The sequence below is a fragment of the Solea senegalensis genome, linkage group LG19 (assembly GCF_019176455.1).
Source record: "Solea senegalensis isolate Sse05_10M linkage group LG19, IFAPA_SoseM_1, whole genome shotgun sequence".
Taxonomy (NCBI): Eukaryota; Metazoa; Chordata; class Actinopteri; order Pleuronectiformes; family Soleidae; genus Solea; species Solea senegalensis.
This window is the reverse complement of record NC_058038.1, coordinates 10,390,301-10,403,459: the sequence shown is the minus strand read 5'-3', so window position 1 is coordinate 10,403,459 and position 13,159 is coordinate 10,390,301. Positions and strand designations below refer to the sequence as shown.

At 42.0% G+C, this 13,159-nt stretch overlaps 2 protein-coding genes and 1 long non-coding RNA gene across 4 annotated transcripts; 1 reads left to right on the top strand and 2 right to left on the bottom strand.

The window, feature by feature from the left end:
- Positions 1-1,704: 1,704 nt before the first annotated feature.
- LOC122785771 lies at positions 1,705-3,689 on the bottom strand. The gene is made up of 2 exons (XR_006362348.1): positions 3,622-3,689; positions 1,705-3,511 (listed from the first exon to the last, which is right to left on the bottom strand). It is a non-coding gene; the product is annotated as an uncharacterized LOC122785771 (long non-coding RNA).
- On the top strand, positions 3,504-4,887 carry rasd2 (RASD family member 2). Its single transcript, XM_044051705.1, has 2 exons — positions 3,504-4,078; positions 4,183-4,887. The coding sequence occupies exons 1-2, from the start codon at positions 3,538-3,540 to the stop codon at positions 4,698-4,700; spliced, it is 1,059 nt and encodes a 352-aa protein (XP_043907640.1). The 5' UTR covers positions 3,504-3,537; the 3' UTR covers positions 4,701-4,887.
- Positions 4,586-11,751, bottom strand: rsad1 (radical S-adenosyl methionine domain containing 1). 2 transcript variants are annotated; one of them, XM_044051703.1, is made up of 10 exons: positions 11,458-11,751; positions 10,672-10,805; positions 10,377-10,581; positions 9,270-9,635; positions 8,291-8,354; positions 8,045-8,192; positions 7,723-7,777; positions 7,501-7,604; positions 6,853-7,011; positions 4,586-4,649 (listed from the first exon to the last, which is right to left on the bottom strand). In XM_044051703.1, exons 1-9 carry the CDS (start codon positions 11,602-11,604, stop codon positions 6,879-6,881), a joined length of 1,356 nt encoding a protein of 451 aa, XP_043907638.1. In that variant the 5' UTR covers positions 11,605-11,751; the 3' UTR covers positions 4,586-4,649; positions 6,853-6,878. The 2 variants fall into 2 exon arrangements, with proteins under 2 accessions (XP_043907638.1, XP_043907637.1); XM_044051702.1 differs by lacking the exon at positions 4,586-4,649 and having other exon boundaries at positions 6,549-7,011.
- Positions 11,752-13,159: the final 1,408 nt, after the last annotated feature.

The following is a 13,159-nucleotide window of genomic DNA, read 5'->3' as shown; positions in this document are numbered from 1 at the left end:
TAGTAGGCTGTACATATTCAGACACAAATATGGTGACAATGCACATTTGCACGAGGAGGTAAAAATAAATACCATAAACTATAACAGACACTTTCCCTATAGAGATATATAATAGAAAAAAAGGCTATGCTGTAACATTTTAGAGCAGACTAAGTGAACATGTTATTCCACGGGGAATTCTCCAAAGTGCCACATTTCCTTTTCAGCAGCTTCATCTCTGCATCACTGCTCTTTACTTATTTATCAGCACTAATGGGTTGTTGTGTGAAGGCACATCTCTGTGCATTACAACCAGACCAGAGGCTTCACTTCTTCTCTTGTTGTTTTTTGTTTTGGTTTGCTCGAGCTCACGTTCAGCGCCTGGTCCCAAAGTAATCTGCTGGCTCTCATCTACACGTTTGCGTTTTTGAGAGTGCACAGGGATCATCATCACTCACACACACACACAGTTGAGTGTGTAGTGATTACCCAACAGAGGCTCAGTTGACTGAGCAGGATATACAGGAAATACCAGCTCCACCTTGAGAGAACAAAAGCTATGAGTCTTGAAAATGACAAGAGGGTAAAAGTGTACAGGAAACAACAAAAGTCCATCAAGCAGAGTGAAACTAGTTGGAATATAAGTTTGTACAGTGTTTTCTGCCCATTGTGTGTCCCTGTGACTCTATATATACCTCCTCCTCTCTGTCATGCCACCCTATGTCTTTATTTCTCCTGAAAACAGATGCCTGAACAGTCTTTGTTTCCCAACAAAGGCTTGGCGAGGTCAGTGGGGGGTGTCATGCAGGAAGGCAAGGTCTGGGAGAGCAGGGGAGGTGAGAAATAACACCAGGCCGCTGTTACAGAAAGAGAAAATCTGACTGTGAGTGTGCTGGGTTTTTTTTTTCATATGTGGTAATAATGGAAAACATGAATGAGTAAAAGCCTCATCAGCTGTGCTCACAACAAGGTTCCTGTGTTTCAAAAACTTTCCCTTTTTGGTGTCCCCTCCTCTTTGCTGCCATCTAGTGGGACTAAATCCCCACCCTCACTGCCATCCCCAGCAGGATGTTCCGTTTCTGAGTCATGAGTTCATTTCCTGGAGAAGGAGGCAGGAGTTATGCTTCTGACTCGTTTATGTTTCACACTGCAGCGCGGCAGTTTCAGTAAACCACATCACATCGAGTGCCTGGAATGGGCTGTGAGCCAATTTCTAAAAATACAAAATCCGGCTGTATATGATGACACGAGTCTCTGCTGTAGGTTCACGATAATACAACCGATAACAGTCTAGTATGATGTTGCATTAACACAATTATTAAAATTTTGAATTCATATGAAACAATTAATAGAGCAATAAAACTGCAGCCTCAGCAATACCAATACATATTTCTTCTTGTTAGCACAGTTACACAGTATATAAGAACAAATATACACTGCCTAACTTACTGAAAAAAGGAATTATATACAAATTATTAGTATTGTTAGTATTGTTTTGTTTTTAGACGGGTGAATGGATATAAAACAAGACATATCTGCTATTTGTGATGTAGGACAAGACGTGAGAATACCTTGCATCCACTGTATTTAACCATTTTAAAACAAATTTCAGCTGCAGGCTGTGGTTCCCTAAACAGTTGCTTTCAGAATTCAGTATATTCAAGAATGTCTCACTACAATCTTTTCAGTATCAGTGTTTTTGTTTTGCACAACACAGTGCAACAGTTCAGTGAAAGTATTAGTATTTATTTCCTTCACACTCTCCACATTTATACAGCACAATTACACTCACTGGCCACTCGCATGCAAATATGTTATCAGCCAATCACACGGCATGGCTGCTGTTGCCAGGGAGGCTGGTGTGTGTGTGTGTGAGTGGGAATCGAAGAAGCTGCTGATCTACTGGGATTTTCATACACAACCATCTCTACAGAGAATAGTCCCCAAGACGGAAAATATCCAGTGAGCGGAAATTCTCTTTGTTGAAGAAACCTCTGTTGATGCCTGAGGTCAGAAAAGAATGTTTGGAAATAATAGAAACTCAAAGAACCACTAATTTTAACCAAAATTTATAGATGACCACCTCTGGACACATGACATTGTTGAACCTTGATGGTAGAGCATCACTCCTGCCCCTGTTATTCATGTCCTGTGTACCTAATTTAGTGGCTACTGAAAACAACTGGCCACATTTGACTTGGCTTAAAATCAAGTTAATGTTTGCTGCCGACAAGATCATCTACGACAAAGCAGCTTCTGGAGTCCAGAAATAAACGATGACTCACTTTCTGTTTGAATTTATGTAGTACAGGTATGTTTCATTTCAAAACACGAGTATTTAAATCCAAGTACTCAAAATAGCATTGCTTAATATACACTTAAAATAGTATAATTTACTGCTAAAGCAGCCTGCTCTATTGTGTGGGCTGAATATCCACAGTGTCCTTGGCTTGAGAAAAGGATGGTTAAGACAGTGATGTTGTATTTTCTTGTTCCTGCACTGAAGTACCCAGATCAGAACTATAAGCTCAGGCAAGGTACGATGTGTCCTCTATCTTTCACCGCTTCACCTTGCTGCAACACAGACCCGAGGTAAGTACACACGTGTCGCGCAAATGAAATAATTCATTTTCCTCCTCCAAGAGGAAAAATGGTAACGATTTATGCTCCTGAATTGATGCTCCTTTCAAATGTCTCCATATCAGATGGCATTTGCTGAGGCTGGTGGTGCAACAAAGAAATCATTTCACAGGGTTTGTGAATCACGGAGCAGGGCTGCGAGTCGTGATCGCTGTACAAAGCGGCAGTGCTCACCCATCACACTCGTCCACCGCACAGTCCCAGACGCACAGTTCACGTCAGGCCCTGCAGGTATGAACTGTAAATATGACTTTAATTTAAACACACTGTGTACAGTCAAGATTGTGCAAACATGGAAATCGATAAAAAAAAAACAAAAACAAAAAACAACCAGGCCACATTAAATAAACACCATGACAGAATCTCAGAGATAATGGTGAATAAATTGAATTTGTGCCCATGGTGACGGCGATTTGGGCAATTAACCGGACACTCTGTCCACCAGCTCATACACACTTATCCATAATGAGGCAAAGAACACCTGTACCAGATGCTAAAAATAGACTGGCACATTTAATGAGGCGTGAATCGACCAGAGTGGATTTTTTGAAAGGTTTGTCTAAAAATAATTTGTTCAGAAGCAGATTTGAGCTTTTATCACTTTTTGAACATATTTACATAATGAAAGCTGTCAAACCACAGGGAAAATATACAGACTGTGTCCAAAGATTGTTTCTTCAAGGGAAAATTTTAACAGTTTTAACAGAGAGAGATAGAGGGAGAGAGAGAAAGAGCTTATTTGTGCTTCTATAAAAGGAATGAGTCTAGGATGACGAGCTGTGACGCAGACTCTGCGCCTGCTGTGGGAGTATAAGAGATGGTGCTCTGCTCTGTTTGAGAGCACACATGGAGAGGAGACTGGGCCGGTGATACTTCAAGAGCCTCTTGGTGCCTGGAGACGAATGGAAGAACAAAGAGATGAACGCAACTGAGAAGTTTTACCTTTCGGTTGATGGCATCTTCGAAATGTTCGACTCTTTCACCGGGCATCACCAATCACACCTTGCACACGCGATCCTGCAGAGCACAGCCCTCACTCCAGCACTCCTGCACCCCAAAGTCACAAACATATCCAAGACTGGCATGGGCATCCTCAAGACTGTTCAAGGTTACTGGAGACAACAGGAAAAGAGAGTTTCGCGACGTAGGTCAGCCAGCTCTGGCAAGCGGCACGCGTCGACCGATCGACTGCCCAAAATGTCCACGGATCTGCTGGAGTTGGGTCTGACCAAGCGCACGAACTGTCGGAGAATAGTTGTGCTCGGTGCACCCAAAGTGGGTAAAACCAGCATCGTCCAGCACTTCTTGGGTAAAGACTTTGAGGCGCGGTATGAGCCCACATCTGAGGACTTCCACAGAAAGCTATTCCACATAGGAGGAGAAGCGTACCAGGTGGATCTTCTGGATGCTTCAAGTGAGAGGGCCTTCCCAGCAAAACGGAGGTTATCTATACTGACAGGTGAGCCAGCGTGGTGATTGACAATCTGTGAATGATGGTATTGTGTTGTTTTAAATATAACTCGTTATTGTTTTTAAGTCGCTCATCCTCACTTTGTTTTCCAGGTGACATGTTTCTGCTCGTCTTCAGTTCGGACGACAAACACTCCTTCCACGAAGTCTGTGAGCTGCTGGAGGAGATCAAAGCCGCGAAGGCAAAACTACACAAAGCGAAACATCCCGTGCGAGTGCCAGCTGTCGTATGCGGGAATAAAGCGGATCTGGAAGCACAGAGGACCGTCAGCCGGTCCGAAGTGCGAGAACTCTTCGGGGACGAGGTCTCTTTCTTCGAGACGTCGGCTAAAGATGGCTCCGGACTGGAAGACATGTTCAGAGCTCTCACTGCTCTCGGTGGACTTCCCAAAGAGACATGTCCATCCCAGCATGAGCTCATATCCATCCTCACCTACCAGTCGCTGTACGCCGACCAGCGAGGGAGGAGGGGAAGCCGCATGCGGGGGCGTGGTGTGCCCTGTGCCGCTGTGGATCCTTTGGCGCGCCGGCCAAGCTTCACCAGCGACCTGCAGATGGTGCTTGGATCAAGCACCAAGCAAAACAAATCGGAGAAGTGTCAGATTCAATGAATTGTGAACCTTCTCCACAAACCAATTGTAGTAGTATGCTGCAATGTCATATCATGTGAAGAGTTATACTCTCTATAGCACATGGCTGGACCAGTGCGTTCATATTTTTTGTATAGACCCATGTCAACTGTCTTTTATCTTGCATTAAAATGTATTATTTCCAAATGTTATTTGTGCTATTTTATTAAATGAGGAAAACAATTCCATTGAGAGTAAGAACTTTTTTTTCCCCAAATGACACCTGGCAAAGACATCAAGCTGCAGATATAAAAGGTAAAAATAAAACATTTAGCCTCACGACTAGTCGTGGAGAACCTGCCTCATTCTGAGTTTAAATGCATTAAGTGAGCTTCAAGTCGTGCAGCTCATTTTAAGCCACAAGGTGCAGAACTCTCAAAGGCCCTTAAGATGTGGAGGTTACTCATGAAACAAGATGAGACAGAAACAGATTATGGTCCTGAGAAGTGATGACGATGCAACCTGGCAACTGCCTACGTATGTAGGAGAGCGATGACTGCAACACAAAAACCCGCGAAGGTCTCCCAGCGTTTGCTGAACGCCCACAGGGTTGTGAATGGCTTCAAAGCCTGAGGTGTGACAATGACTGTTAATCAGCTCCATGGTATTTTGAGGAAACAAGTAATTATTGTATCAAGAGGGTTGGTGGGCGAGATGAGATAGAGAGGCATAATGAGGTCAGGGAAATGGACGGACAACTGATTAGTGAGCCCAGCTCTCACTTATGAACCACTTATGAACTTAAGTGTCCGGACATGAATCACGTCCATAATATACTGACATTTTGTCATTACAACTAGTCGTACAATATAATAATAATAATAACATAAGCCGACACCCAATGTCACCTTACAGCATTAAAATGGGATACAGCATAAAGAGGACACAGACGGCTACATAGAAATAAAACAAAAAACAAGTTCAGCAAATGGTCAAACTGGATATGCTAATCTAAAATAAAAAGTGATTTGAAGGTGGGAAGAGATTAGTTTCGCAGATTAGTCCATTACCAGATTTTGGTACCACTAGATAAATATCCATAGATGATATTCTGGTATGATACCCCATCCTAAGTAGTAGCTTTGTGACAGTTATCAGCACATGAAGTGAACCACCCAACACAGAATTTATACACCTAATTTATGCTCATTCTTCAGTTATGAAACTCGCTTTCATTTAAACCTCGTTTTGGGCCTGTCTAAGAAATAGAAAGGTCACATAATCCCTTCAAACTGTCAACTGTCAATTCTTTTTCTACAATTTTTTATAGCTGATGGTTAGTGTTATACATATGTATTCCATCTCTTTTCCCACCTATGGAATTAAATACCAGCTGAGTTTGTGCTTTTGAATCGAAGCTCAAATCCTTTCCGTTTTCCCAAGCTTCTAAACTGGGTTAGTGTGTGTGGAGTGTGAACACTAACACCATCTGTGACCTTACTACGAGTACACTTGTTATGACGTACTGCGTGTGTGGCATTCTGTTTGACACGTGTTATTTCGAGTCCTTCGTGTAAATCACATCTGAGTTTCTCTGTAGTAAAAATGTGAATAAATAAATGTGGCATATTCCTCCACTCCTTTCTCACCCCCCAGTTTCTCCTTTCACTCGCACTGACTGAGTCCACATTCTCCCTGTTTTCCTCCACTGTCACCCAAGGGTTTGCTCATGTATGCAGTGAACTCTCAGCCTTACTATGTAAAGTTGATGCTAAATAAAATGAGCTTATAACACTATACAACACTTGCTCCTTTCCAAACCCCAATAATTAATGCTACATTGCATCCAAGTTGAAGATTATGTCGTTATGAATCCATACAGAAAAATGATTAAGCGGTAAAAGGTTTTTACTAAATACCGTTTGCAAGGGTTTTTCTTGGTAAATACAATCTGTGGGGGGTCGTGACGTCGGACTCCTTTATAGAGGGGGTGCATTTAAAATGTTGAGTCATAAGACTGGTGATGTTTTGGTAGTTTTAAGATATCAGGGCAACTAAAACAGGCAAATACTCAATGATTTCAAAAGAAAAAATGTAAAATAAAATGAGAAAAAAATATTAAAATAAATATGGTAGCATTAAATGTTGGATATGTTAGACTGCTTCGACTGATCACTGGTCCTGCCGGTCTCACCCGAAAACAAGCTTTCACTATTACAGTCATCGTTGGCTGGAGGTCTCCTGTGTTAAGTCTCTTTGTAGCTTTTGGACAATCTGTGTTTCCAGCTCCACCAGTAGAGCTGGCAGTATGCTGTCCAGTAAGGCCAGTCCATCCCAGGAGCTGCGCAGACCTCTGAGGGAAAAAAAAGGAAACACAAACTTATAAAAAATAAGCAGTTATCATGATGATACACTGATTTCTCACAAAATCTCCTCTTATGCCACATTCCATCCAGTGTAAATGTATTCAATTACATCTATATTATCATCAGATTATTACATTATAATACATTTGGACAGTGCACTCACTGGCCACTTTATTAGGGACACCTGTGCATCTGCATGTTAACACAAATGTTGCATTAGCCAATTAAATGGCAGCAAGATAACACAGTTAACAATGCAGACATGATTGAGACGACTTGCGGACGTTCAGGGGAGATGTAGGTGACATTCAACGCGGCTCGATGGTATTTCAAAAACGGATGATTGACTGGAACTTTCATGTATAACCATCTCTAAAGTTTACAAATAATAGTCCCAAGTTGATGCTAAAGCTTTATTAAGTTCCCCGTGTACCTAATAAAGTGACTGGTGAGTGCGTATAACAATCATAAGTGACCTGTCATCGAGAATCAGCCGTCCATTACGCAGCAGGTCTTGGACGTCGGCTGAAGTTCCAAAGATGTCACGGAGGCCCAGCTGAGGGCTGAACAACTCCCAATGCTGTGACAACACCAGACGAAAAAAAAGCATCACCAGTTACTCACAAATGAACTAAACACTGAGACTGTGTTGAACAGAATGTTTTCGATTCTGTTGCTTTTGAGTGTGCGAACATCACCTTGTGATTAATGCCCTCGGTCAATCTCATTCCCATCACCAGCACCTCCTCCAAACTGCCAAACAACACAATGTTTTCAATGACTAAACTTTGATAATGACAAGGACAAGGACAGACCGGGAAAGTGGACGTGTCCAATGAGATTGTTTGACAAGGACAGAAGGTCTGAAAGAACATGCATATTTATAGCAAGCGCTAACACTATGCTTGTCACAGTGTGTTAAATGACTGAGTAAGCTGGCTGATACGTTCCACATAGGCAGAACGATTGTGGAATACACTCATTATCGCAGCAGTGCTGCCTGTAGGTGCAACAGCTCACAGTTCAAGGTGGCTGAGCTGAATCCTCCTCCGCGTCCCATGTCCCTTCTGCCGGACTTCACGCATCCATAAGTCAGGCTCCAGAGTCTGGGTCCGGGCTTCGCGAGCGACGCCTCCCTCCCCAAAGGGAACAAAGCGTCCGTGTGCACCTGTTACACAACAAAATGCTTCAAAACCAACGTTTTCCACATGTACAACATTAACCAATCTCAAATCTATTCATGTATAAATAACTGATAAATATTACCTGGGCCAACACCAATGTACTGTCGCCCTTTCCAGTAGCTCAGATTGTGATGACTCACTGCATTCTGCACGACAGGGTTAAGAGTTAATGTGTTGTGATTATGAGCAGATGTTTGCCGGATGTGTGTGTGTGTGTGTGTGTGTTTGTATATATATATATATATACACAAATATATATGTATATATAGATATACACATATATATGTATTCATGTATATTATAAACCCTTCTAACACAGGATTTAGGCTACTTTTTCCCCATTAAGATGTTAAAAGGTACATATATACAGTACAGTGGCTATAACAATGTGCTTTTTTTAACATAGGCAATCTGATGAAATTCTTATATTTTTTAATTTTGACCAACTATAAAAACACACCTAAGCAAAAAGTACTCCTTATTTGGAAATAGATCACAGTTCAAAGTTTGCTCGGCTCATTTTTTCTATGAACAAAAATAAAAGAAAAACTGTCTATTTCGTGACTTCTGCACAATTACCACAACTCCCATTTTTTTGGCTATTATTAAATATGCGACATAAAATGAATCATAAAACATAGAACTTTGACTCAACAACACATAAGAGGACGAAATAAAACACATTTTGCAAAGCCTGAGGACGTGATCTATAAATAACCCCCCCCAGGATGTCCATTTAAGGAGTTGTGTATTTTTCCCACGGCAACAGATCTGTGCGTGAGGGTCAACAGTGGTTAAATCATTTCAGAAAAGACAGTGTTCATTAATCTCATGAGATTTCCCACTGCTCTACTGCTCAGGACTACATGTGCTGCAATCACCGTCATTTTATGCTTCGACAGGAAACCACTTCTCCGAAGACTAAGAAGCAAAAAAATTTTAAATAACAATAGTGTGAGAATTTACCTGAAGAAGTAATGTGCTTAATTCAGTACTCAAATGATTCCTATGGCTATATTTGAAATCAGGAGAATCAAGGGCTGATTTAAGTGGGAACTTACATTCCTTGCGAAGTTGGACACTTCATACTGCACAAAGCCACTCTTGAGGAAAGTCCTCCTCGCACTCTGGAACATCTCTGCCGTCACATCGTCGGCCGGCACAGTGACTTCCCCTCGCTGCACCTGTTTGAACAGCTGCGTGCCTCGCTCCAGAGTCAGCTGGTACAGGGAAACGTGGTCGTCGCACACCTTCAGCACCTCAGACAACTCCTTCTCCCAGGAGTCAACTCTCTGTCCGGGTCGCCCGAATATGACGTCTACCGACACCCTCCCCGGGCACAACCTCTGGGCCTCTTCGATGGTTTGCAGAGCCTGATGAGAGCTGTGGTCTCGCCCCAGAACTCTCAGGTCATCGTCCTGCAAAGACTGAAGGGTTGAAAAAGGGAAAAGTGTGACTTCACTGTTCAGTCTTCAAGAACTACTCTCGCTGGCCACTTTATTAGACACACAGGACCCCCTGATGAAGATGGACAAGAACTTTTTTTGCAATTTATTTTGTGAGATCATTTGTTTTGAACTTGAGCTGCAGCTCAATTCATACTTTAACAGATTTGATTAATTAATTAATTATTAAAACTAAACACTGCTACACTGAGACACAGAGAGAGTCATGTGAAGCTGGTGGGATTAATCAGCATTGTGTGAACTCATAAATTCATATTTAAAGGTCACCCACTACAACTTAAACGGAAATATGTTAAAACTAGCGCTGATTTTAGCAACATACATCTTTTACAAGCAAGACTTTGCTACATAAGAACAAACAATTTACTCTCTTTTGCATATTAAAATGAATTGAAAGAAACACACACAAGTCACTTAAAACACCTTTCTCCCTGCCTCTGATGATTGGTTTGAACTATTTGAAGTCCAAAAACATGCAGATTTGGGGATTAAGACACTCTAAATTGCCCGTAGGTGTGAGAGTGAATGGTTGTTTGTCTCTATGTGTCCCTTTCATGGACTGTCGACCTGTCCAGACCCCGTCTTCCATCCTATGTCATCTGGGATTGGCACCAACGCCCCCCACGACCCTCATGTGGGGGATAAAGCAGTAGAAGATGCAGTTGAACAAGCTTGTACCCACTAACGTGTCTGTATATTCACCTGGACCCCAATGGAAAACCGGTTCACCCCAGCACGGCAGTAATCCTCTAACTTTGACATTCCCTCAGGAGTAGGGTTGACCTCCAGAGTGACCTCTGCCCGATCTGAGAAGTCCACCTGCCCGGAGACAGTTTCGAGGATTGCACCAATGGTTGATGGGTTTGCCAAGCTCGGAGTCCCACCGCCGAAAAACACAGAGGTGATCCTGCAAATCAAAAGAAAAGGGTTGTTTTAGATGCTGCGATGGATGTCGGATGACTGAACGTGACACTTCTATGGACATAAATCGACATACGATGACACCTGACTGAGCTGCAGCAAATGCACGGCCTCCCGCTGCAGGCACTCGGTCATGGCGTGGTGGTTGTTCTCTCTGGGTATGTACTTGTTAAAGTTGCAGTAGGAGCACCTCCTGAGACAGTAAGGCCACTGTAAAAATGGAGACAGGGGGACGATGAAAGAATCTGGCAAACACATGACATTGTAGATAGCGATGGCAGCGCGACACCGAAGCTTCGATATGGGCTTCAAACCCGGAACTAAAATTCCATGGAGCTTCAATGCTTGTTTTGACGTAAGCAACTGCTTCATGGCCTCAATGAGTCACCTGACTGGTTCGCGGTCCAATCAGGTGATTCACTGGCACTGTTCCTTGTGGGCGATTATTTTTCCAAATGTGGAGAAGTTGTGAAATAATAATAAAAATAATGTACCTCAATAAAAGTTTTTTGTAGCATTCCCCATCCCTCATAATCAACCCCTGCCTCAACCTATACCATATTTTCCCAGCAATGTCTCTCCTCAAAACCCCAATACACACATTCATCAATCTAATTGATGAATCTAATTTGACTGCAGCCCTGCACTTCGCCAGGAGAGGTCACTCTATCTGAAACTTCGAGTAAAATGAACCAATTTTTCGAAACAATTAGCTCAACAAGTGCTTCACTCAGTGCGTCACAAAAGCTTCATTTGCTCATCACTACTTGTGTATTTTAAGACCGGAAACCATCAGCGTTTTTGTGCGTATCTCTACGTAAGAGATGTCTCATTAGGTAAAGTGGAGTAGAAACCAGCTCACGTGAACATAGAGAGACGCCTGCTTTGTGAGCAGTGACGACTTTGTCCTCTCACATTCTTCTTTCTTTATTTCTCCGCCAGACGACGAGAAGCGCAGACCGGGGCCGGAGACACGTCTGCCCACAACGAGACACGTGCGCCCGATCATTGTATGGAGACAGTACTTGTTTATTTCTCTCTTTTCTGTCCAATAAACTGATCCACGTGTCCATTCATCAACTTGTCCTTCACTCCCGTGTGACAGGAGTCGCACGCGCCTGGCTCCATGACAACAGGGAAGACTGTCAACGTGACCTCAGCCGCACGGATTCTGCAAACAGGAAACACGTGCAGTTGGCTTCCTTTTGTATGTTACAAGGTTTGACCACACGGAGGCGCTGTTTTACTAGTGTACGAGTCACCCATCGAGTGCGATGCTGACAATGGACATCATTGTGGACAAATCAAAACAATTAATCGACATTTATCTGCAATTTTTAAATGGAGCAAACAGTGTGCGTCAGTTGTCTCGCCGTATACACATCTTTTCCTACAGACAAAAGAGGACATCTTTGTTTCTCACAGATCTGCACAACTACCACACAGTAAACATATGAGTGAAAATGTAAAAATGACCATTCTCTCTGATATCGCGAATCATATCGCAATCGCGTTACCTGTCAAAAAAAAAATATTCAATGTTGTTCATTCGTTCGATCAAATGCAACATTTTGCACTGTAGTGTCTTTATTCTGAGAAGTAATCAGTCTAATTGTTCTAAAAGAAGCAAAACAGTCCAACCTTATTCACATGTGCATGATTAAAAGACGAATAGGGAACTTAACCCTCTTATGACCATAATTATAACCAGGCCGCCTGGATTTATTTTGATTTTATGGCTGCAATGAGTGAGTGCTGCAGCCCCCTTTTCCAAGATAACTTCAACTTTCAATATCTGGCAGTTATTCCATATTACTGCGTGTTCTGACTGAGCAATAACAGTTTAAATCATTGCTGCAGCTTGGTACTAATAGTGTGTGTATTAGATGTTACATCAAATGGATTTAATGCAGAAGTATTTCTCATGTAAACGTCACAGAACAGCAATTTATTGATTAATTGGACTTGTTACACAGGAAGAAAGCCATGAAATATAATATCGGCACAACAAAAGAAACTCCTATTCTTAGATTTAAATGATTTGTTTTGAAGTAAATAGCCTAGTTGTACCAATGGGCACCCAACTGTTAGTCCCTCTCCATTCAATTACAATGCGCATTTTTTTAGTCAAACAGTAAAAGTGTGCAGCAACAAATAGTTGTTGTTTTTTTGTGTAGTTTGTGTTAGCAGTGTCAGCCATGGATATGTGGATAGTTCATAATTACCTTTATACATAAGGCTGGGTTAAACATCAGCAGGTCTATATTTGGAGTGTTATCTGTTCTGCATTCACACAGGATCAAACTAATTTAATGAGCTATTGATTTCCCTCGAACCCAGCGAATACATTGCCTGGTGGACTGATAATGAAATAACCTTGTTCAAGCAAGGATCACCTTTCAAATTAGAATATTCATTTTAACATTGATAAGATGTGTGTGTGTGTGTGTGTCTGTGTCACTCAACATCCACACCATTACTGCGTCCTTGTCTAATTATTTACAATGTAACACATACACATATTTATTGTACAATTAATCAACAAAGTATTTCATTAAAAAAAA

Bases quoted from the DNA above. Each gene is read 5' to 3' on its own strand.
- rsad1 (XM_044051703.1), bottom strand. From the start codon at position 11,604: ATGATCGGGCGCACGTGTCTCGTTGTGGGCAGACGTGTCTCCGGCCCC. The intron at 10,806-11,457 runs GTGAGCTGGTTT...CCATTTTTACAG, and splicing joins AGGCGTCTCTCTATGTTCAC to TGGCCTTACTGTCTCAGGAG. The intron at 8,355-9,269 runs GTAAGTTCCCAC...CCTGTCGTGCAG, and splicing joins TGTCCAACTTCGCAAGGAAT to AATGCAGTGAGTCATCACAA.
- rasd2 (XM_044051705.1), top strand. From the start codon at position 3,538: ATGAACGCAACTGAGAAGTTTTACCTTTCGGTTGATGGCATCTTCGAA. The intron at 4,079-4,182 runs GTGAGCCAGCGT...TTTGTTTTCCAG, and splicing joins GAGGTTATCTATACTGACAG to GTGACATGTTTCTGCTCGTC.